Source organism: Pongo abelii, chromosome 3, assembly GCF_028885655.2.
Source record: "Pongo abelii isolate AG06213 chromosome 3, NHGRI_mPonAbe1-v2.0_pri, whole genome shotgun sequence".
Classification (NCBI taxonomy): Eukaryota; Metazoa; Chordata; class Mammalia; order Primates; family Hominidae; genus Pongo; species Pongo abelii.
The window spans coordinates 47026585-47050109 of NC_071988.2; the positions used below are offsets into that span (position 1 = coordinate 47026585).

A 23525-nucleotide genomic window follows, 5' to 3' on the forward strand; every position below is an offset into this window, starting at 1 on the left:
ATTATTTATCACTTATTAGTTTTCTATCGCTGCATAACAAATCACCACAAACCATAATGGCTTAAACCAACACAAATATGCTGTCTCACAGTATCTCTAAGTCAGGACTCTGGGTATAAGATAAGTGCCTCCTCTGCTCAGGGTCTCTCACCAGGTTGAAATAGAGGTGTCTGCTGGAACTGTGATCTTATTGATGACCTCATCCTGTGCTTAGCTCACTGGTATTTCGCAGAATTCAGTGTACTGAAGTTTTAGGACCGAGGGCCTTGCTTTCTTGCTGCTGTCATCCTGGGACTATTCGCAGCTCCAAGAGGTTGCGGCTGTTTCCTGCCAAACAGCCTCACCACAGCAGAGCAGTTTGCTTCTTCAAGGCCAGCAATAGAATTTCTCATTTGAATCTTTCTGACATCAGGGAAGTCCTGAATCCTTTTTAAAGGACTAACCTAATGAGATCATGTCCACCGAGGATAGTCTTCTTTCAGATTACTCAAAGTCAGCTGATTAATTACATCTGCAAAATCCTTCCACTTTTGCCACATAGCATAATTTAATCATAGCATAGTCACAAGGTGCATCTACCATGGGGGACAGGACTCTTCAGGGCCATCTTAGAATTCTGCCTACCACAGTCTCTAAACTGTGCTTCCAGTTCTCTTCTTATCAAAAGGTTTATATCTTTGTTATATGAATTTGTCAATTATTATGAATATTATGATTTCTGATGGTAGTGTTGAGCTTAGACAACGCATCATACCTGATATTGTTAAAAAATATACTATATTTTCTTCTAGGTACATGTATTTTTAAGTCAACTTTGGTAACCTGTGAGTGTAATGGGTAAAATGTTATTATGTAATCACCACGCAAATGTAAAACATAGCTAATCATATTGAATATGATGACACTCTGCATTATGTTTCATCTTATAGTAAAATGTAAAAGCCATCACTAACCCCCATCAAACAGAATAGATCACTGTTAGCATTTTAATGCACTTTTGGGGTCTTTTTTTAACATATATGTATATGTTTTTGTTTTTAAGATATGCATTTGCACACACACACACTTATGTTTTTGTTTTTAAAACAGAAATGGCATCGCAGTGTGATTTTACTTTTATAACCATTTTTCTTAAGACTTCATCATTCGTTATTCAATAAAATGGAACCACATTAATACTGCTATGCTAAACCTCTATAGTGCATTTGTGAGGTGTGTTTTCCTGAATTATTTGACCATAGATCCTCATTTTTAGGAACTGTCTTGTAGCAACAATGTTTCATAAAATATACAGTGAGAAGCACTGCTTATTTTGTATTTATAACACAAAATTTTGTGTTCATAACATTTCAAAGAGCTAATACTAGCCCTCCTCCACTCTAGTCACTGAACATACATATCCCTGCCCAAGTGAGTATTTTTTGTTTATGCCTCCTCACGCAGAAAAGATACCAAGTGACTGGGAATCAAATGCTATCCTGACTGAACTGTAATTGATAAGCTACCTGTTTGGGAACCAAAGTTCTAGAGGTACTAACTTTGCCTTTGACCACTTCTCTACCATAGACACACCTAGAGCTTCTGGTCTTTTTTATGCAGTGGTTTAAAATTAAACACGTGTATACACACACACACACATACACACACACACACTAGTGGAGACCAGTTCTCTCCAGAAATTAATTCTGAGGCATATTTTCACTGAAGTGAAAACTATTTTAACAGTGTATCTGTGTTTTAATGGCTAGTCTTTTAGGGTTTTCTGCAAAAGTGTTGCCTAGGAGATAATTTGGTGAAGAATGTTGCTGCTTGGAAACAACCTCTTACACATGGAATTGCACTAAACACACCTGACAGCACCATTGTATATTTTAAAACCTTCTAGCTTCGAAATGTGTTCCATGTACTGGCAGCATCAGCAACACCCGGGGCATACTTTTAAATTGCAGAAATTCAGACCCCTCTTCAGAGCTTCAATTAAATGCATTTTAATATATATATAATATCCCCAGGTGATTAATATGCATATTAAAATTTTAACAAGCCACTCCTTTAAAAGACTGCTTAAAGAAAATAACTTTCTTAAAAATAAACTTTTAAATTTGGGATAATTTTAGATTTACAGAAAAGTTACAAAGATATCCTGGAGGGTTCCAGCATGCCCTCATGCCATTTCCCCTGTTGTTATCATCTTGCATTAGTCATATGATGTATTAGAGATAAGTAATGAACAAATGCTGATACATTATTATTATTATTATTATTTTATTTATTTATTTTTTTTTTTTTGAGACGGAGTCTCGCTCTGTGGCCCAGGTTGGAGTGCAGTGGAGCGATCTCGGCTGACTGCAAGCTCTGCCTCCCGGGTTCACGCCATTCTTCTGCCTCAGCCTCCCGGGTAGCTGGGACTACAGGCCACCACGCCCGGCTAATTTTTTGTATTTTTAGTAGAGACGGGTTTTCACCAAGTTAGCCAGGATGGTCTCAATCTCCTGACCTCGTGATCCACCCGCCTCGGCCTCCCAAAGTGCTGGGATTACAGGCATGAGCCACCATGCCTGGCATGATACATTATTATTAATTGAAACCCATACTTTATTTGGACTTCCTTCATTTTTACCTAATGTTCTTTCTCTGTCCCAGGATCCTAGCTAGGATGCTGCAAAACAGTCATCATTTCGGTTTCTCTAGATGACAGTTTCTCAGATTTTCTTTCCTTTTGATAAACTTAGCAGTTTTGAGTGGCATTATTCTGGGATTTTGTAGAATGTCCATCAATTTGGGCTTGTCCTGAGTATGCCTTTATGATGCACCATTTGTGAATCTGATTTATATGGAGGCAGTAGTAGCATTGAACACTTTTCAAGAACAAGGATTTTGGAATCAGGCCTCCTGAGTCTGCATCCCATTTCCACTACCTACAAGCTGTGTGGCCCTTAACAACTATCTAATTTCTCTGTGCCTCAATAAAAAGGATCAATGACACTATCTACCTCATTGGATGGTTAAGAGAATGAGAGAAGCTAATTCACATAAATAATTTAGAACAGCAAATGGCACAAAATGAGTTCTCTATAAATATAGCTGTTGTTACTGTTGTTGTTGTTGTAAATATTGTTAAAATAAGAAATAGGCCTATCTTTTAAGGAGCTCATGGTCCGATGTGGGAGGCAGATATGTAAACATAAATTATCATGTTCATTGTCATAAGATATAAAGTCAGTGTTCTTGTTCCATCTTGTTTTGATTTTCAGGCAGTCAGTATTGGAGGTGGATTTTGCACTGATTAAGGCTTGGGATGTTGAAGGCAGGATACTGGATGTTCTTACAATGCTGGAAATGTATGGGGAATTAGTTTAGAACAAAGGTTTATATATCAAGGATATATGGGTGATACAGTTGGAGGAGGTTTAACTGAGTGTGTTATTTATAAGCAGGCAAAAGTTGGAATGCTGGAAATGTTTGCAGATTTAGTTCATAGTGAAGGGGTTGACAGAGGATTGATGATACAATTGAAGAAACCTCATCTGAATGCTGTTCACCCTTGTGTCGGGCCCTTTGGAGAGCACATTGAAAGTATGATAAACTCTTTGTTCCATAGACTCATGCCCACTTCTTCCATATATCAAATTGATGCAAGTAACAGGCTATAGGAAGAGTACTGGGTATTTGAAGAGGGGAATGGGAAGAAAAGACAGGTTGGGGATTAAATAATGAAGAGAAATAAAGTAGACAATTTGGTACCTATCTCAATACCTACCTTCAGACAAAGGAAAGAATAGACTTTGTAAGTTTTTTCTTATGAAGCAGAAGGTAAGAATTCCTGCCCTGCTTTGAGGCATTCATGTAACTATTTTGGAGTCTACTTTAAGGTAAGTATTAAGAAGTATTAAAGAAATACTAAGAAATATTAAAAGTCATAACGATTTGGATAAGTTTTATCAATATTATAATAAGCCTTTTTTTCTCATACAATATATTTTAACACAGGGTCTCACTCTGTTACCCAGGCTGGAGTGCAGTGGCATGATCTCAGCTCACTGCAGCCTCAACCCTCTGGGCTCAAGTGATCCTACCACCTTAGCCTCACAAGTAGCTGGGACTATGGGCGCATGCCACCACACATGGCTAATTTTTGTAGTTTTTGTAGAGGCAGGATTTCGCCATGTTTCCCAGGCTGGTCTCGAACTCCTGGGCTCAAGCTATCTGCCCGCCTTGGCCTCCCAAAGTGCTGGGACTACAGGTGTGAGCTGCCACACCTGGCCTCACACCTAATTTTTATAAAATTCTCACTGAGCCTGGAATTATAGCTCCAGTAGCTTTGTTTTCTGAATCACATTGTAACTTTACTGGTCTATTTCCTTTTTTGAGAAGGAGTCTAGTGTCGCCAGGTTGCAGTGAAATGGTGCGATCTTGGCTCACTGCAACCCCCGCCCCTTGGGTTTAAGCAGCTCTCCTGCCTCAGCCTCCCAAGTAGCTGGGATTACAGGCAACTGCCACCACACCCAGCTAATTTTTTGTATTTTTAGTAGAGATGGGGTTTCGCCATGTTGGCCAGGCTGGTCTCAAACTCCTGACCTCAGGTGATCCACCCACCTCCGCCTCCCAAAGTGCTGGGATTGCAGGCCTGAGCCACCGGGCCTGGCCTATTTCCTTTTTATAGCTTCCACAAAATGATTAAAGGTTGAGTCACTTCATGTCTTCTTGATTCCACTTTTGCAATTGTACTGACTGAACAAGTTTTCCCTATAGTAATAGCTGAGTTACCTGGAACTATACTAATTATATAGTTGCATGACGACTGATTTCCCTAATGATGGCTAGAAGTTACATGATCATTAAATATAGCCTTCATGTTTATATGTGTTTTGAAGTACAGTATTACCCCCTTATTTGTGGTTTTACTTTCCACGGTTTCAGTTACCTTTGGCATAGTAAAATAAGATATTTTGAGAGAGAAAAAGAGATCACATTCACATAAGTTTTACTACAGTATATTGTTATAATTGTTCTATTTTATTATTAGTTATTGTTGTTAATCTTTTACTATGCCTAAGTTATAAGTTAACATTTATCATAGGTATGTATGTATATGAATAAACATAGTATATTTAGGGTTCAATACTATCCATGGTTTCAGACATCCACTGGGGGTCTTGGAACATAACCCCTGTTAATAAGGGGAAACTTCTGTATTTTAAAAATATTTTTAAAATGGTGTTACATCATCAATAAATTCCTTGAGCTACTCAAGGATTTATCAGTCTCAGCACTATTTGGGCTAGATTAATCTTTGTTGTTGGGGGCTGTCCTGAGCATTGTAAGATGTTTAGAAGTATCCTTGGCCTCCACCTACTGAATGCCAGCAGCACACTTCGCCCAATTGTAACAAGCAAGAGTGTCTCAGCCATTGCCAAACCCCCAGGGGACAAATTCACCCCATGTGGGGAACCACTGAACCAACTTATTATATACAAATCACTGCTGAGGAGCTGTAATATAGTGGGTAGTGTGCTGGCTTTGGAGGCAGAAGACCTAATCAAATTTCCGGCTCCACCCACAACTAGCTGTTTAACCATGGTTGAACTGCTTAATCTCTCTGGGTCTTAATCTCCTCAGCTGCAGAGTAGGCAGTGATAGTTTCTACCTGATGGCATTATTTTGAAGATAAAAAGGGAATATGTGTATATATATATATATTTAATACACATGCACACACACACACACACACATATATGCATGAAAAAAGGAGGACCTCAAAAAATATTAACCCCCTACCCCATAACTTTCCCTTAATACTAGGGATATTTCATTCACGTGTCTATTGATTCATTCATTTATTATTCATTTAATAAATTTTTATTTAAATGACAAAACATGGACTCATTGAAATTAAGCAGGGGATATTGGCCATGTGTTAAAAATTGGCCCTGTTAACATATATAGGTAGATTCAGAAACAGTAAAGCGTGGGGCTGTGGAGTCTAATAGAACTGATTTTAAGACTAATTTGTACCATTTTTGTGAGATGGGGCAAATTACTTAAGTTTATTTATTTGTAAAATGCAGGTATTAATAGTATCTGCTGAGATATAATGATTAAATGAGGCAAGTGCCTGGTACATAAGCAAATGCCAGGTACATTCTGCACATGTAATCTATAAATTTCCAATGAGTGGTATGAGTAAGAGCCAGTATAGTTACAGAGGTCTTTGTGGAGGAGCTGGCATTTGAACTAAACTTCTAAAGATGTTCAGTATTTATGTAAATAGAAAGGACACGAATGAATATTTCAAGCAAAGGCATAGATGAAAATGGAGGAGATCAGAATCTTTGGGACACAATATGTAAACCAGTTTTTGAAGCTGGAAGGTCATACTGGGAAACGTTCTGTGTTGTTTAGGCAGATTATATAATGAGACTTGCAGAGCTGGGAAAGATCTTAAAGTCACCGAATCCAAATCGTTCATTCTGAAATGTTTCATTCTGAAAACAAAGGCCCAGAAACAGCAAGTGATTTGCTGAAAGCCACTTAGTCTTTGGAAGAGTTGGTACTGGAACCTAGGATCACCACATAGACCCTTAGCCTCTCCTTGCCCTTAAAGAATACAGACAAAAACTATTATAAAAAAATAGAATGTGCAAACATTCTTCACTTGATAGAATAACTTACCCGAAGCCATACTTTATTCTGTAGCTAGAGTTAGGCTGAATAGAGATGACTGGCAATCCAACAAGCACGTATTTATCGATGGTCTATATTCCAGACACTGGATACAGTGCTGAACAATTCACACAAGGCCCCTGCTCTCATAGAGTTTCTATTAGAGAAAATATTCACAAATATATTACTTTTTTAAATCAAGAAAAAAAATCAGTGATAAGTACTTGGTAGAAAATTAAAATAAGGTGGTATAATATAAAATGATTGGATGGCCACTTTGAACTGGAGGGTCGGGCAAGGCCTCTCTAAGTGGGACATGGGGCTTAGATCTGAATGACATAATCTTGAAATTCTGTAGGAAAGGCTTCCAGTCAGAAGGAACATCTAGTAAAGAAGCCCTCAGGCAGGGGTGAGTTTATTACTTTTCAAAGTAAAGAAAGAAGGCCAGCGAGTCTGGATTTTAGTGGGCATGTAGAAAGAGAAGCGAAGTTAGATAGGTCAGCAGGACTCTGATCATCTTGAGTTATTTAAGCCAGGATAGGCAGTCCAGATTTTGTTCTAAGTGAATTGTAAAGCTACTGGAGTGTTTTATGCAGGAAGTGATCTGATCTGCTTTATCTTTTAGGAAGATCACTCTAGCTACTATTTGAAAAATGGATTGCAGAGGGGCAAGGAGACCAGTTATGAGACTATTGCACTGGTCCAGTTGAGGGATGATGGTGGCTTGGACTAAGGTAATGGATATGGAGAGAAGTTGAGGTATTTGAGATATTTTTTGGATGTATGGAGGACAGATGTTAGTGATACTTTGAAAATAAGGAAGAAGATAGGAAATTAGGAGGATTCTAGATTTCTGGCTTAAGTAACTGCGTAAGTTGTTAAGTTTCATTTACAAAGATAGTACCTATCAACTGCTGCTTTGAAGTCTGAGATTATCATATTGGCAAAACAGACAGAATTCTCTGATCTTTTGGAGATTGTATTCTACTGGATGATTCAAAAAATAAATAAGATATATATGTGTAGATGGTGGTAGGTCTTGGAGTAGGATCTATTATAAATCGTGTGGTCAGATCTGGGAAGTCTTCACTTCCCAGTGAGGTCATTTCAAAGATGGGACCAGTTGAGATCACCAAGGAAGATGCAGGTAGAGAAGGGAAGGCGCTTGTGCAGCTCTCCAGTATTTGAGGACTAAAAAGAAGAGACAGCAGAAACTAAGAAGAAACAGTCATTGAAGTAGGAGGAAAAACAGTTAAGTGTGATGTTAGAGAAACCAAAAGAGACATTTCAAGAAGGAAAGAATGGTCAAGTCTGTTGGATATTACTAAGGGTTTACTAAGATAAGGATGGATGTGATCATTGGATTTGACAACATGGAGCTCATTGGTGACCTTGACAAGAGCAATGTCAGTGGAGAGATGGGGACAGAAAGCCATGAAATTACTTAAGGAGAGATTGGTGTCAGTGAAAGAGGGAAGAATTGTAAGGGTGAAGTCATTGAGTTCAGAGAGGTGAGATTCAGATGACAGGTGGAGAATTTCGTGTCTGAAACAAAGAGAGATGCTTTGTCCACAGTAGGAGGAGGAAAGGCCGAGAGTATGAGTACCGATGCAGATAAGTAGGTAGATTTGATGATGGAAAAAGAAGGGAATTTTGATCTGATTGCTTCTCAGTGAGGTATAAGGTAAGTTCATTGACCAAGGCTATGGGAGGTAGGCCTTGGCAGCCAGGTTTGAAAGGGGAGATGGTGTGAAATAGCTGCTTAAGTAACTGCCTGATATATTCAACTTACAAGTGGTTCTTCTCAGATGTTGACTCAGTGTGCTTTTTATCCCACAGCCAGGAGGTTGGAGTCGTATCAGGTAGCTGTCTCTGAAGATGAAGATTTTACAGACACAGTCAGCAGTTTCCTCAGCAATATGGCAAAACCGAGAGCCCCCAGCTGCAGGACAGTTCATAATGGGCCTTTGGGAACTAAGCCCTCAAATCATCTTGCTGGGAGCTCTTTTACTCTAGGAAGTGGAGAAGGAGCCAGTGAAGTGCCTCATTCCAGACAGGCTGCTTTCAGTAGCCCCATTGTAAGTATGAATGCATGACTAGAATCTCGCACATCCGCAACGTATGATGAAAGAACAGCCTTGTAATTATGATAGAGTCAAACTCTGTTGTCTTTTCTACCTTAGAAGAGACTACATGATTTTAGCTCAGCAAGATCACCACACATAATTAGAAGTATAAACAAACAATATCACACTAGCCTACTTTTAAAAAATAACTCAATGTTGAGAGGTAGTATACCATTTCTGAAAAAGAAATAGAGTATTTCTGGTCAGGGCTGATTATGTGTGAGCCTGAAGAAGGCTGCCTTGGTTTAAGAATCATGGCTCACTCTCAGAACCAGCAAAGCTTACCAGAGTTATCTCGTAGTCAGATGAGCATGTGTAATTTATAGGGACATTCATAGGCCATGTGGTACATTGAAGGCCTTTTTATTGCTCTGTAATCTCCCAAATCCCACCAAACTTGTGGTTTTTCCCTATTCCTGGCTCCAGAAGGTCATTTTCTAATATATCAATTTCAGAGCTCAACAGAATGTGTTCATGAGTTCCAGTGGGAGGTGTCAGGAACTGTCTAGTCACATCCATTAACAAATCCATTTTACTCCAGAAAAACTAGAGGACCATGTAGACGATGGGAAAAAGAGGGAAAGGTGCTGTGTGAAAAAAATTAGAAATCGAAGTTTTGCTGTATTTAAAATTATCTGTATAAAAGTTCAATTTCCTTCTCTGCCTTTTACATTTTATTAAGTCTTGTGTTTTACCAAGACGAAGATTTCCCAGCCATCAGACTGATAATACCTACAAAATAGGTGACATAACAAGAATAAACCAGCTTTGGGGAAGCTTTGTGTTTCTACATTGAATTTATCATATGGTTTTCACAGTAGAGACATGATATGAGTAGACCCCTGGGGTCTCATTTGTCCTGGGAAGGCCTTGAGCTTCTCAGGATCCTGGTTCTTCTCAAATTGTCAATAAATGCATAATTACAGCAACTGGAGTGATCATTTCAGTCCAGCTCCTTTCTGTGGCACTAATATAAAAACTATTATATTATATCTTAGCCATATGTCAAGTGATTCCAAGACTTAATAGTTCTCCAACTTTTGAAATGGAAGAAGAAAGGAATGTACACAGTTCGTTCTGTATACTCATTGTAAGCCCATATCAGAAATATATTTTTCTTCTATTTTTCTATCAATATATTTTCTTCTATTATATCTTTTTATCTATCCTTGTATTGAACTTTTTCATTTTCCATCCGCCTGAAAGTAAGAACATGTTGGCTCTTGTTTAGACAGAAGCAGCACAGTTTGGTAATAAGGTGGGTCTGTGCCACACCTTATTGGTTTCTTGATCAAACCTCACCCTATTCGTGGAACAAATGATTGGTTATTTCTTAAAGTCTTTGTCCCTTTATAGATAAATTTACCCTGTCTAAAATATATTCTGTCTTCATATACTACCTCTATCCATCAAATCTGGTGAAATATTTATTTCTTTAAGAACTAAATTAAGTATCACCTTTTTCTGAAGACTTCTCAGATTCTCTTCTTTCAGTATCCGAGCTGTTTACACTGTCCCTCCGTCCCTTCATCCACATGGCACTGGTCTTATTTCTGCCTCTGGCAATCCACCATTAACTCCCTGAGAGAAGGATTTATCCATCTTGAATCAACATCTAGCACAATGGCTGGCATGTCCATTCTCAATAAAGTATTTTTAAAGGTTGTTGAAGGAAGCTACTTACCAGGCTGTCTTTTCATCTGGGCCATTTTCTTTTCATTTGCCTTATACTCCAATGTCATTGCTGATTATATGGATGCTCTTGTGCTGCTGTTATTGTTGTCCTTGTTTTGTTTGTGTTTTGCAAAACCATACCCCTAATATATAGAATAACTAGGTCACGGTCTTCCTCAATGTATAAGATTATTTCTCAATCTTGGTCTAAGCAAGCTGATTTTCTCCCTTTTGAAGACTAAAGATTATTTTGAGAAAACTACATAATCTTTGATCTGAAAAATGAGCATCTGTAAATATATCATATAAAATTCTAAAAGCCCATCTGTGGAGCCCAGGTTAAGAACACCAGCTTGAGGGCATTCTGAGAGTTGTGATGTCTAAAAGTGGAAGGTTGTAAAATGGCACCCTTCAAAGGAGGTGAGTTATGAGCCAGCAAGTGAGGATGCTAGGCAGGGTGCTGATGAAGATATACCAGCCTTTGGGCATTAGAATGTCACTGAGGCCTATGAGTTCTGGGTTCATAGTACCTATTTTAGAAATAGAAACCTTTACTTTGTAAGCCAGTATGTTTATGCCTCTTTAATCTTCTGGAGCTTTTCATTCAACAAGCATACTGTTTATTCTACATGAAATGCTCTTCTCTTAGATCTTTGTATAGCTGTCTCCTTTCTGTCATTGAGCCTCAGCTCAAATACCTTCTCAGTGAAGCCTTCTCTGCCACCCAGTTCCAAGTACATTCCATCTCTCCCTTGTCTCTCTCTGTCTCAATATAAAGGCATCTGATTTATTTGCTGTTGGGATAGTTTTGGATCTACTGTCTCCCCCAGGTAGAATGTGAGTTCCATGTAAGCCAGGATCCTGTCTGTTCTATGCACGCCTCTTACCTTCAGGGCTGCCTGGCACCATAGATTAGCAATAAATATTTATGGGATAATGAATTTATTAATGAATTAATGGAAGGCATGGCACAATACTGGACATGGGGATATAAAGTGAATAAGACATGGCCTCAGCCTTCAGTTTTGTTCTAGGTAGAGAAGATAGACATATAAATGAATAATTATAAACCTGTATTAAAGATGTAGTCATAGTAGTTAATCCAAAGTATAGTAAGGTCACAAAGAAGGGAGTGATCAGCTCTAAGGGAGTGAAGAAGGATCAAGAAAGGCTGCCTGGAAGAGCTACAACTTGAGTTAGGATTAAACTAATGAGTAGAGAGAGGTTCACAGATTGGAAAAGGAAGGAAAGGCATTTGGAGCTGACAGCACGTGGTACATGCAGACATTCAGAACCACAGGGCCAAGGGAGAACGTGGTGTGCAGGAGGAATTGTCAGCATGTGGTTATTGACCTTTGCTTTTTTTTTTTTTCTTCAGGACTGTCTTGTTTAGGAATCAGTGGGGAGGGGATGGTGGCAATAGAAGATACTTGTGTCCACTCTTAAGTCAAAGTTGCAGTGGTGGAGTGGTGAACCCTTAAAATGAGTAGAGTGGCATCCGGCAATGAAATGAAAAACCTTGGGTACAGGTGGAACTAGGGGAGGAGTGAAGAACAGTATTAGAGCTCCTTGGTCAACTTTATGTCCCATCTAGAGTGTCTTTGTCCATTACTAAACCGTGGGTTTTTAAAGTTTTGCATAAACAATTATAGTGGGCTGCTGCTTCTCTCTGTTTTAAAACTAATTTAACATTTAAATTATATGAAAGCCATTCAAAAGATTCATCAAACACTATTAGAGGGCAAAGGGAGTTTTGGCCAGTTTTTACTTGTTAATTTGAATTTAAATAGAGGAGAGAGAGAAAAAAAAAAGAAAGGAGTAAACCTGAATGTGAAATCTACAACTTAGTAATGTCAAGGGGGAGGGGATGGGGGGGGTCCTTGCTCCCAGACCTCCCAAGATGGTGGCATGCAGCTTCCAAAATGGTGGCGGGCCACTTCCAAGATGGTGGCAAGCCTTGTGTTCTCTGACCTGGGGTTCTTGGCCTCACGGATTCCAAGGAATGGAATCTTGGGCCATGCAATGAGTGTTATAGCTCTATTAGAAGCCATGGGTCACGGAAGAGAACCATGGAACCCCTGACTAGTGTTCAACTCAATAAGGACAAACCCAGGCACTTAGCCGTGCAGGAACAATGGCAAGTGGCAATGGGCGCCTCACTGGATCAGGAGCACAGCAGACACCCTGCCGGATCCGCAGGGGTGGAGGTCAGCGGCAGGTCTGCGATGGTGGCAAGCAGCAGTGGTGGACAACGAGCGAAAGCTCAGCTTGAGCCGTAACAAACATGGACCAGAAGAGTGCAGTTGCAAGATTTAATAGAGTGAAATAGAGCTCCCATACAAAGGGACGGGACCCAAAGAGGGTAGCCGTTGCCGGCTCTAATGCCTGGGTTTCTATCATTGTCCCTCCCACTGTGCTTTCAGGCAACAGATGATTGGCTGTTTGTTTACCTCCTGTTTTTGCCTAATTAGCATTTTAGTGAGCTCTCCTTACTATCTGATTGGTCGGATGTGAGCTGAGTTGCAAGCCCTGTGTTTAAAGGTGGAAGCGGTCACCTTCCCAGCTAGGCTTAGGGATTCTTAGTCGGCCTAGGAAATCCAGCGAGTCCTGTCTCTCAGTAGGAGGGCATAATAGGAATTATGAGGGTAAATCTAAAATTTGAGATAGGCAGATATCATGCAAGATTAGGACAAAGATACTAGACTCTCACCAGGAAACCAGATAAGGCTTTGTTTACATTATAGGAAGCTGTCTACATCATACTCTGTAATCTGTGCTCTCATATGAAGTAAAAATTTTCTTGAATTTTAAAAAGATATCTACTTGAGCCCAGTGGGAGGTAATATGTGTTTGTTTTCCAAAGAGTGACATCTTTTTCATCTGGTTGTTTCTCCCTCTCCTTATGGGATATGAGATTAGCAAATTATAGTAACATATGACAATACACTTTTATTGCTTACCCATGTGTCAAGTACTGAGTTAGGGATCCAAAGATCAATAAGATATGGTCCTTACTTTAATGGGTCTTCCAAATTCTCTGGGGAGAGATTCCATACCTATGTAAGGAATTATTTAAAGCAAGATGGTTTGAGTCTGGTTCTGAAGTTAGCAGGCATCCAGAGAAGGCAGAAGCCACCCATCACTGACAAAAGAGCAAAAGTTAATAATGTAATCCTGGGTCTCAATAAGGAAGATTCGGATCTTGGGAGAAACAGCTACGGATACAGTCATGCAGATAAGAATTGCATGTGGTAACTCTATATCTTCACCTTAATTCAGTGACTAACTTCTTAGTCACTAGAAATTAACTTATTTTAGTGGGACCAACTAAAGTAGAAGAATGAGCCATGCCTGAAGCTTCTTTGTATGTAGACCTTTCCTTAAATCTTCTGGGCTCTTTTATGTATATTGTTTTATGGTGCTTTTCAAGGTCTTCTATGGTCCTGACTTTCTAGATTTTTCCCACTTTATTTTGACAATACTTCTCAGCACAGTTTTGCTGACCAAAACCACACAACCCCACTTTCACACACTGTTCCCACTCACCTCCAGCTTGAGCCAACTTCAGTATTACTTCTGTTCTCATGGCCACAGCACAGCCTTTCAATCATGCTGTCATCAGATTCCCTGAATGGCATATTACGTTGACTACATAAATAGTGTCTTAGTCCATTCAGGCTGCCAGAACAAAATACCATAAACTGGGTAGCTTATAAACAACATAAATTTATTTTTCACAGATCTGGAGGCTGGAAAATCCAAGTTCAAGGAGCCAGCAGATTTGGGGTCTGGTGAGGGCCTGCTTCCTGGTTCACAAAAACAATACCTTCTTTACTGTGTCTTCATATGGTGGACAAGCTTCCTTGGACCTGTTTTATAAGGACTTTAATCCCATTCATGAAGTCACTGCCCTCATAACCTAATCATCCCCAAAGGGCCCTACTTCCTAATACCATCACCTTGCAGGTTAAGATTTCAGCATACAAATTTTGGGGAGACACAAACATTTAGACCATAGTAAATAGCATTTGTCACAAATGCAGAAGTTGCAAACCTTTCATCAATGTTAGATTGACTTCAGAATGCAAGATAATCCTTATGTTCTGAACCAATTATTAGTCAAATAATTTCTGAGATCATTGATACAATGAAATCACTATTAGCTTCTATGGTCTCTGATTCAGTCCCAAATGTCTTCTATGAAAGAAGTCTCTAAAAAATAGAATTTGGAAAGCCTGTACATACTAGCCTCTTCTTGGAGATTCCTAATACCCATTAAACTCTCTGAGAAATGCTGAAATTAAAAAACTTGTTGAAACATTTCTTAAACTTATTTCAGTATAGAACTCTTTGTTAATTTTTTGCTTATTCCATGTTAACATTCAGAGAAGGATGCCATTGGAAATATTGCCCTGACCTGTGGAATCTCATAAGCACTAGACAAGAGCATAATCATAGGCCTTGGTAAAACACCATGCAACAAATTTCCAAGGCATCTCTTCATTGGCCAAATAAATAAGTCTCTCTAACTTTACCACTTTCTTCTACTGACTTTGGCAAGGAGGTCCTTAAGGCCAGGGTTGTTCCCTGAGTAACTGAGGGTCTAGCACAAGTGCCAGCTCAGAGTTGCTATATATGTGAGACTCATGAGAGAATGTGACCAACTTACTAATTAACAGCCATCAGCTCATGAATGGCTATGAATTCCATCAAACTGAACAAGATTCCAATTTTGCTAAGTCAAATAGCACAAGCCAGTAGAATTAATCAATTTAGATAGAAACTTAGCAATGCTTTTTGACAGCAGGTAACTTGGTGAGTCTGGAAGCCAGGTGAGACTGCTAACCTGTCTGAAGGTGAGTGTGTCATTTGAGAAAGAAAGAAGGAAAAGGAACATTAAATGACTTAGGTTCCTGTTCTACTGGTCTCATCTTAGTCATTATCTCATTTACTTTGTACAGCCACCTGGGAGGTAAGTGTTATTTTTACCATTAGACAGAAGAGGAAAAGGAGGTTAAGTAAGCTGCCCAAGACCTCCAGTTAGTATGCAGTGGAGCGAAGACCTGAACCTAAACCCATATGGTTTCCATCCCATGCTCTCTTCTTATTAAACCTATGCTAACTCTCACCAAACTTTTAAGCATAAGTGCAAGCCATAATCTTCTGAGTCCATGTCATACATCCTTATAGTTTACTCTTTTCTTTAAATCTCCTCTCCTGGCTTTACTGCAGTCAGTGTGCTTTGCAGGCCAGCTGCCTCTAGGACTCTTAGAATACAATGGTGCTTTTGTACAACCTTGATTCTGAGCATGTGGTTCCTCCTTTGACTCAGCTGAAAAATTTCTAAAGCAGTTAACTATATGTTACTGGATTATACTTAGATTTCTACTACAACATTATTTTGTCAGAACTAGTACTCTCACATAAGTGTGAGAAGCACTGTGTCAGACAAAATGGAGTACTTTTTTTCAATAACAACTTCTTAGAGCAAACCTGTACTGAGAAGAAAGCATACTTGCCAAATGTATGTGGTGATCAGAAATCTGGAAGAACCCTTATTAATGTCTTGTATTACCCGAAAATGCTGATAAAATATGTTAGCCTGCTTATAATCATTTTTATTTTTGGAGAGTTGTTTTTTATAATAGCAGTAACTTGAGCCATAAAATATTTTGTTGCAATAACATGGTATGAATAATGCCCAAAGTTTAAGAGTTAGTATTCATCAAGTGATGGTGAATAAATCTATGACCAAGGTAGAATTCTGGACTCAATAAAATCTACCTCTGCTATTATGTATTTCAAAATGAGAAGACACTCAACTAGATTTGGTGAAAACTAAACTTCTGTTTAGTTTAATAGTTAAGAGAGTCTCCACTGATAATGTGCATTCTGGATTATCCATTTGTTTTTATATCTGTATTTTCCTATTCTCACTTCCCATGACACAATATACATTAAAATTGTCTTTAGAAAAAATAAAGTTTGCCATCTCATGATTCATTTAGATCCTGGCTATACAAGCTATTTCTCATGTTGATTTAAAACTAATTTTTATATACTTCTTAAAACAACACACTGTCTTATTGGATCTTCAGGAAACAGACGTGATACCGGACACCAGGCTTTTAGACAAATTTAGTCAGATTACACCTCGGCTCTTTATGCCGCTAGATGAGACCATCCAAAATCCACCACTGGAAACTTTGTACATCATCGACTTCTTCATTGCATTGGCAATTTGCAACACAGTAGTGGTTTCTGCTCCTAACCAACCCCCACAAAAGGTGAGTAAGTTCTCTAATACAAATGAGGGTCATTTTCCAGAAGAGAATTTCGGGTTTAAATGTATCTGTACTGAGCTTGATATACGGATAAAAATGATAAATAATAGCAGCTGTATAACATTGATTCAGCATTTGTTCTGTGCTCCGCACTTACCATGGTCTATGTCATGGGTCCCCAACCCCCTTGGTCGCAGACCGGTAGCCGTCTGTGGCCTGTTATGAACCAGTCTGCACAGCAGGAGGGGAGGAAAGGGCCAGTGAGCATTACCGCCTGAGCCCCGCCTCCTGTCAGACCAGGGGCAGCATTAGATTCTCATAGGAACGCGAACCCTGTTATGAACTGCATATGCGCGGGATCTAGGTTGTGCCCCCCATATGAGAATCTGATACCCAGAGAATGTAATACCTGATAATCTGAGGTCCCACCCAACCCGTCCGTGGAAAATAGTCTTCACAAAACTGGTCCCTGGTGCCAAAAAGGTTGAGGACTGCTGGTCTAAGTGATTTATTGGTATTAACAAGTTGAATCCTCCTAACAATCCTATGAGTTAGATGCTATTACCCTACTATTCTCCATTTTACAGATGAGGCTAAGTAATTTACCCAGGGTCACAAAACAGGTTTGCTGGGGAGGTGGGATGTGAACCTAGGAAATACAGCTCAGTGCTACTATATTATTTGCCTCTAAGAGGGTAGTGATGAGAGCAGTTCATTTTGCTTTAGTTTATTTGCCAAATTGAAGCTTTCTTTGAGACTTCTGAGACCTCCAACATCATATGTACTATATCAAGCAAAATATACTTTTGAATCAAAAGTATTTGATTCAATATCATGTTTAATAATTTTTTTCTTTCTTTCTTTCTTTTTTTTTTTTCTTTTCTTTTCTTGGAGACAGTCTTACCCTGTCTCCCAGGCTGGAGTGCAGTGGCATGATCTCAGCTCACTGCAACCTCTGCCTCCCAGGTTCAAGCAATTCTCCTGCCTGAGCCTCCTGAGTAGCTGGGATTATAGGCACCCACAACCACGCCTGGCTAATTTTTGTAGTTTTATTAGAGACAGGTTTTCACCATGTTGGCCAGGCTGGTCTCGAACTCCTGACCTCAGGTGATCCGCCCATCTCAGCCTCCCAGAGTGCTGGGATTACAGGCGTGAGCCACCACACCTGGCCAAAAAAAGCTAGATTTTTAAAGTCTATTTGTAGCTTAGAATTCATAGAAAATTCATTTTCAATGAGGAGGAAAGCTTGTTTAACGGGCTGGTGATTCACCACTTGCTGTGCTAGCCTCCTTGTGTATAACTATCTCACCTTTTACTCACTTAAAATTCAATTTGCAGCACAACCCAATTCAATTTAATTTTCCATCAGATCATTTTCTTTTGGCAGCTTCAGAGGTGGTCAATTTTAACGTAAAAAAAATTTCCTTCCAATTAAGTTGAGCTTCATCAGGAACTGTATTTTTACAAGGCTTCGCCTAGGAAGTTGCTCTTTGAAAAAGTGATTATGCAGTTACATAACAAAGGCTATTCTTTTCTCCCAAAAATATTTTTCTAATAAACCTGTTTCCAAAGTAAGCATCTTTTGGTGTTTTCCTTTTAAGAAATATTATTATCTTATTCTTAAAGAATATAATATTCTACTGCTTGAAAGAAAATCTCTGAAGCATATAAGAGTCTAAGCCTCATGGTATTTCAAAGTAATGATAGAAGGGCAGTGAATAAGTAACTAATCAGCATTCATGTGAGATACAGAAACCTCATCTGTGATTGTGTTTTACTCTTCATTTCTGAGTTGCTGATAAGTTTGAAAATCAACCAGCATAAGACCTTCAAATTATTATAAAATTAGTTATTTTTAGGGGGAAACTTGTTCATTTATTGAGCATTTCTGAATGAGAAAATTTTTCCATCAATTAATTGGCCTTCCATGATTAATGTGAATTTCTCAGTTTAATCACTGATAAAATTTAAGATTTAAGAGAAAACAGGGTACAAATAAGAAAAAGTTCTATGAAAATAAAAATTCATATCCACATTATGATATTGATAACTCTTCTTGATGAAGCTACTTTGCTTACTGGACCATTTAAAAGAAAATTCAAAGTAACAAACTTTTGTAGAATCTGGAAAATAGAAGAGAAAAATACATTTTGTTAATCTTTTGATTTGCTTTCTTCTGGTGTTTTTGTTATGTATATTATTACATGTTACTTTTTTTACACTGGTCTCATAGCTTTTTCAGTATTGCCCTATATACTTTATAAGCTTTATTTTTAAATATTATATAACATTTCAAGATGTGTCTATTTTGCTGTTACTGAATACTTAATTTGCTTATAATTTTAAAATTGTTATGGTTAGGATGCACACAATTAAGATCACAGAATTCCCGTATTTCAAGTTATTTCTTTAGAAAAAAAATTGCTGAAGGATGCCCACTGCTAGCAATATTAACATTTTATGTCTTTTATTACCAGTTGTCAAATTTCTTTCTAAATGGTTGTAGAAATGTATGTCATTCATTTTAATATTATTAAAATATTAGCAAAGTATTACATAAATATTAAAAATATTAATAAAAATCAAATTATCTAAATATTTATTAAAAACAAATTTTCATTTGTATTAATATTTTCCATGGCGGTCGTAAATAGGGAATGGGCTGCTAGCCATTTAAGTGAGTGGTAACTCTTTTTATATCTAATTTATTTCCAGTTTGCCTTCAAAGTTGTTATAAACTGCTTTTGACTGTATTGAGACCTTCCTAAATTGTCTTTCATAGATCAGACACCCTTCACTGAGGGGGTTGCCCATTAAGTCTTTAGAAGAGGTTAAAAGTCTTTTCCAGAGATGGTCTGTCCGAAGATCAAGTTCTCCATCGCTTAACAGTGGGAAAGAGCCATCTTCTGGAGTTCCAAACGCCTTTGTGAGCAGACTCCCTCTCTTTAGTCGAATGAAACCAGCTTCACCGGTGGAGGAAGAGGTCTCCCAGGTGTGCAAGAGCCCCCAGTGCTCCAGTAGCTCAGCTTGCTGCACAGAAACAGAGAAACAACACAGTGATGCAGGCCTCCTGAATGGCAAGGCAGAGTCCCTCCCTGGACAGCCATTGGCCTGCAACCTGTGTTATGAAGCCGAGAGCCCAGACGAAGCGGCCTTAGTGTATGCCGCCAGGGCTTACCAATGCACTTTACAGTCTCGGACACCAGAGCAGGTCATGGTGGACTTTGCTGCTTTGGGACCATTAACATTTCAACTCCTACACATCCTGCCCTTTGACTCAGTAAGAAAAAGAATGTCTGTTGTGGTCCGGCACCCCCTTTCCAATCAAGTTGTGGTGTATACGAAGGGCGCTGATTCTGTGATCATGGAGTTACTGTCAGTGGCTTCCCCAGGTAAGTTTATACAAAAGTGAAATAGTAGTGATCTGAAAAGCTCGGAGATTAAAAGACCATAACGATGAGTTTATAAAGGCAAAGAAATAGATATTTGAGGACTAACTGCATTTGGTGAAGTAGGGGGAAGCTGCCTAGGATTTGATTGGAAAGCAAGTAAGTTTTGGGGCTACCCAGATCTGAGTTCAAATGTGAACTCCATCATTAGCTGGGTCTTGATAAAGTTAGCTAAGTATTCTGTGCCTAAGTCTTCAACCCAATGGGTCTTAGAGTACCTCCTTTATAGGTTCCTGAAAGGTTTAATGAGCTCCTATATGCAATGTGTGAAGAGCCTTTGGCCAAGTGCCTAGCAAATGGAAAGTGTCCAATAAATGTCAGCTAGCAGCATTATAGTTATGTTACTGTTGTTATTGGTGATTTGGGAACAGTGTTTGTATCAGGTTCTTGTACTTTCCTCTGCCCAGGGGGAAAGAAACGAGGGAAAGATTTATTCTGAGTGGTCCCTTTTACAGATACCCATTTGGGATTCAAAACCAGAAGGCTTTTTTATTTGTTTGTTTAGTATGGATTAAACTATTATTGTCTTAAAAAGTATTTCTGTAATTTGGCAGACTGGTGGGAACTCAAGCATCTTGTCCATTATTTCAGATGGGGCAAGTCTGGAAAAACAGCAGTTGATAATAAGGGAGAAAACCCAGAAGCACTTGGATGACTATGCCAAACAAGGCCTTCGTACTTTATGTATAGCAAAGAAGGTGAGACTGCTTAGTGCGCTCCATCTTTTTTGTTTTTTCCCTTGTTTAACTATCATTGACTGAAAACCAGCATGTAGCAAACCCTAATCCCGGCACTGGGGAAAGTCCCCTGGACACTGGCTCTCTTTTTACCTTCTCTATTCCATATATTGGTTGGTTGAAGTTTGTTCAAAGTATTTTGCTACAAGGATCCCTAAAAGTTATATTCTCTAAGTTCTTGCATGTTTCAATATGTCTGTGAGTGCCTTTATATGTAAACAGTTGTTTGGCTGGGAACAAAAATCTCTGGATCTTACTTTCTTTCCCCCAGGACTTTGAAAATGTTGATGCTCTGTCTTACAGCATTAAATCTGCTTTGGAAAGAATGAGGGCACAGATCAGCCTTAATTTTTCATTATAAGTTCTTAATACTCTTTTCTTATGTGCCCGTAAGTCTTTATATGTAAATCCAGGTAAATATCCTAGATATTACCTCAGTATTGATTATTCTTTATTGAGAGTGATTTTGGTACATAGCATATCCTTTCTAAACAAAAGTTTAGTAAGAAAGAAGATGGAGCTCCAATAAATTATTTGAGGGATGTTCTCACCGGAACTTTTCACTTCTTACCCAAGGTTTAGTTCTTGGGAGCTGCATTAGGGAAAGTGGGATCTGTTGTAGACCCCAAGGAACTCAGTCAACCAGCTGCATAAGGAATCAAAAGTCTGATGGCTGGGCACAGTAGCTCACGCCTGTAATCAGGAGGCCGAGGCAGGTGGATCACCTGAGGTCAGGAGGTCAAGACCAGCCTGGCTAACATGGTGAAACCCTGTCTCTACTGAAAACACAAAAATTAGCCGGATCTGGTGGTGCATGCCTGTAATCCCAGCTACTCAGGAGGCTGAGACAGGAGAATTGCTTGAACCTGGGAGGCAGAGGTTGCAGTGAACTGAGGTTGCACCACTGCACTCCAACCTGGACGACAGAGCAAAGCTCCATCTCAAAACAAAAACAAAACCAAAAACAAAAAGCCTGCCCCACACACAGTTAAAGGAAGAATGGAGAGTTCAAGATCAAACCAACTCTGCCTTTTCAATTGAATGATCCTGCCCTTGATTAAAATGTAGCCCAACAGGTGTCAGATTCTCTCAAATCGAATGACCTATGGGCAAGAATAAGTAGACAGAGAGGGGAATTGCCTCACCCGCTTTACCGCACTCTGCTTTATAAAAACTGAAATGTAGATTTCTCCTTCTATGGCAACCTAAAGACAAAGGAAAATATATCATTGATCACTTCTCCAGGAATTTCATTTAATTTTTGTTTGGAATAAGACTTGTTTCACCCATGGGGTCCTTCTCTTTTTACCATTCATTAACCACATAAAATAACCATCAAAGGAGAATGGCGTGAACCTGGGAGGCGGAGCTTGTAGTGAGCCGAGATCACACCACTGCACTCCAGCCTGGGCCAGAGCGAGACTCTGTCTCAAAAACAAAAACAAAACAAAACCAAAAAAAAAAAAAAAACCAAAACCATCAAAAGATATGAAGGCTGCTGCTGGTTACAGAATCCTTCGAACTAAACAGTCCTGATACCACTTTCTCAACTGCACCATTAGAATCAAACTGGATTTAACTGTTAATTGGAGACCACTCCCAACTGCATACTTTCTGATCTAATTAAAGATATTAACCCACTGTCATCATATATGGTGCCTAGAATTTCCAGAGATGCTGAGTTAAAGGGTCGTCCATCATCAGTGTTGCACTAGTCTGACCACAGAGTTTGGGAAGCTAGTGTCCAGGTGGTGTGAGGATATGGATCTGACATGGCTGTGCTCAGAGGGAGGAATATGTAAAACAAGTTGATGGTTTGATATTTTGCCAGAGGTCAGTCCTGGTACTCCCACAAGATCATATGGCTTGCTTCATACCTCTCTTTTAATTCTTCCCATAGGTCATGAGTGACACTGAATATGCAGAGTGGCTGAGGAACCATTTTTTAGCTGAAACCAGCATTGACAACAGGGAAGAATTACTACTTGAATCTGCCATGAGGTTGGAGAACAAACTTACATTACTTGGTAGGTGAATTATGTTGTATTGCCTGAATGGAGGATTTTGAAAAACACTGGATGTCTCTGAATAAGGGTTATTTTCTTCTATTGTTATCTAATAAACATATATGGTTCTGCCTACCCTGTCCAGTCTGATCTCTATCCAACTTCCAATCCATTCTATTCTGTTGTCCACTGCAGTGAACTAGACTTCACTTGTGATGGGGTCAGGATGGTCACCCCAAGAAGATCATGTAAAATCCAACACTTAACACAGACTACAAAGCCAAGTAAATGTTCCAATAAATATCTTGGTTCAAATCAAGATAAATATCAAGAATAGAGTTTCTTGTCAGGCATTGGATAAGGTGCTTAATATGTGTTATCTGTTTTTTGAATTCTCACAACAAATCTCTATCTTATATGGAGGAAATTTGGGGCACAGAGCAGTTCAATGACTTGTTCAAGGTCACATGCCAGTAGCTGACAGTTACTCATTAACCAAACATGGAACTCATGTTTGCCTGGCTCCAAGCTTTTTATCCTGCACCTGCTACAGGACTAAGGAAATTTATTTTTCTTCTCTTCCTGA

The 23525-nt window shown here is 39.0% G+C and overlaps 1 protein-coding gene across 20 annotated transcripts in view; it reads left to right on the plus strand.

Moving 5' to 3' along the window:
* The window catches only part of ATP10D (ATPase phospholipid transporting 10D (putative)), a 158940-nt gene that overhangs the window by 74630 nt on the left and 60785 nt on the right, over positions 1-23525 (plus strand). For all 20 annotated transcript variants that reach the window (XM_024245725.3, XM_063723387.1, XM_063723388.1 and 17 more), the window contains 5 exons: positions 8503-8741; positions 16562-16750; positions 19530-20139; positions 20788-20894; positions 22834-22960. In XM_024245725.3, the coding sequence (XP_024101493.3) occupies positions 8503-8741; positions 16562-16750; positions 19530-20139; positions 20788-20894; positions 22834-22960 (1272 nt within the window). The remainder of the gene's footprint in view (positions 1-8502; positions 8742-16561; positions 16751-19529; positions 20140-20787; positions 20895-22833; positions 22961-23525) is intronic.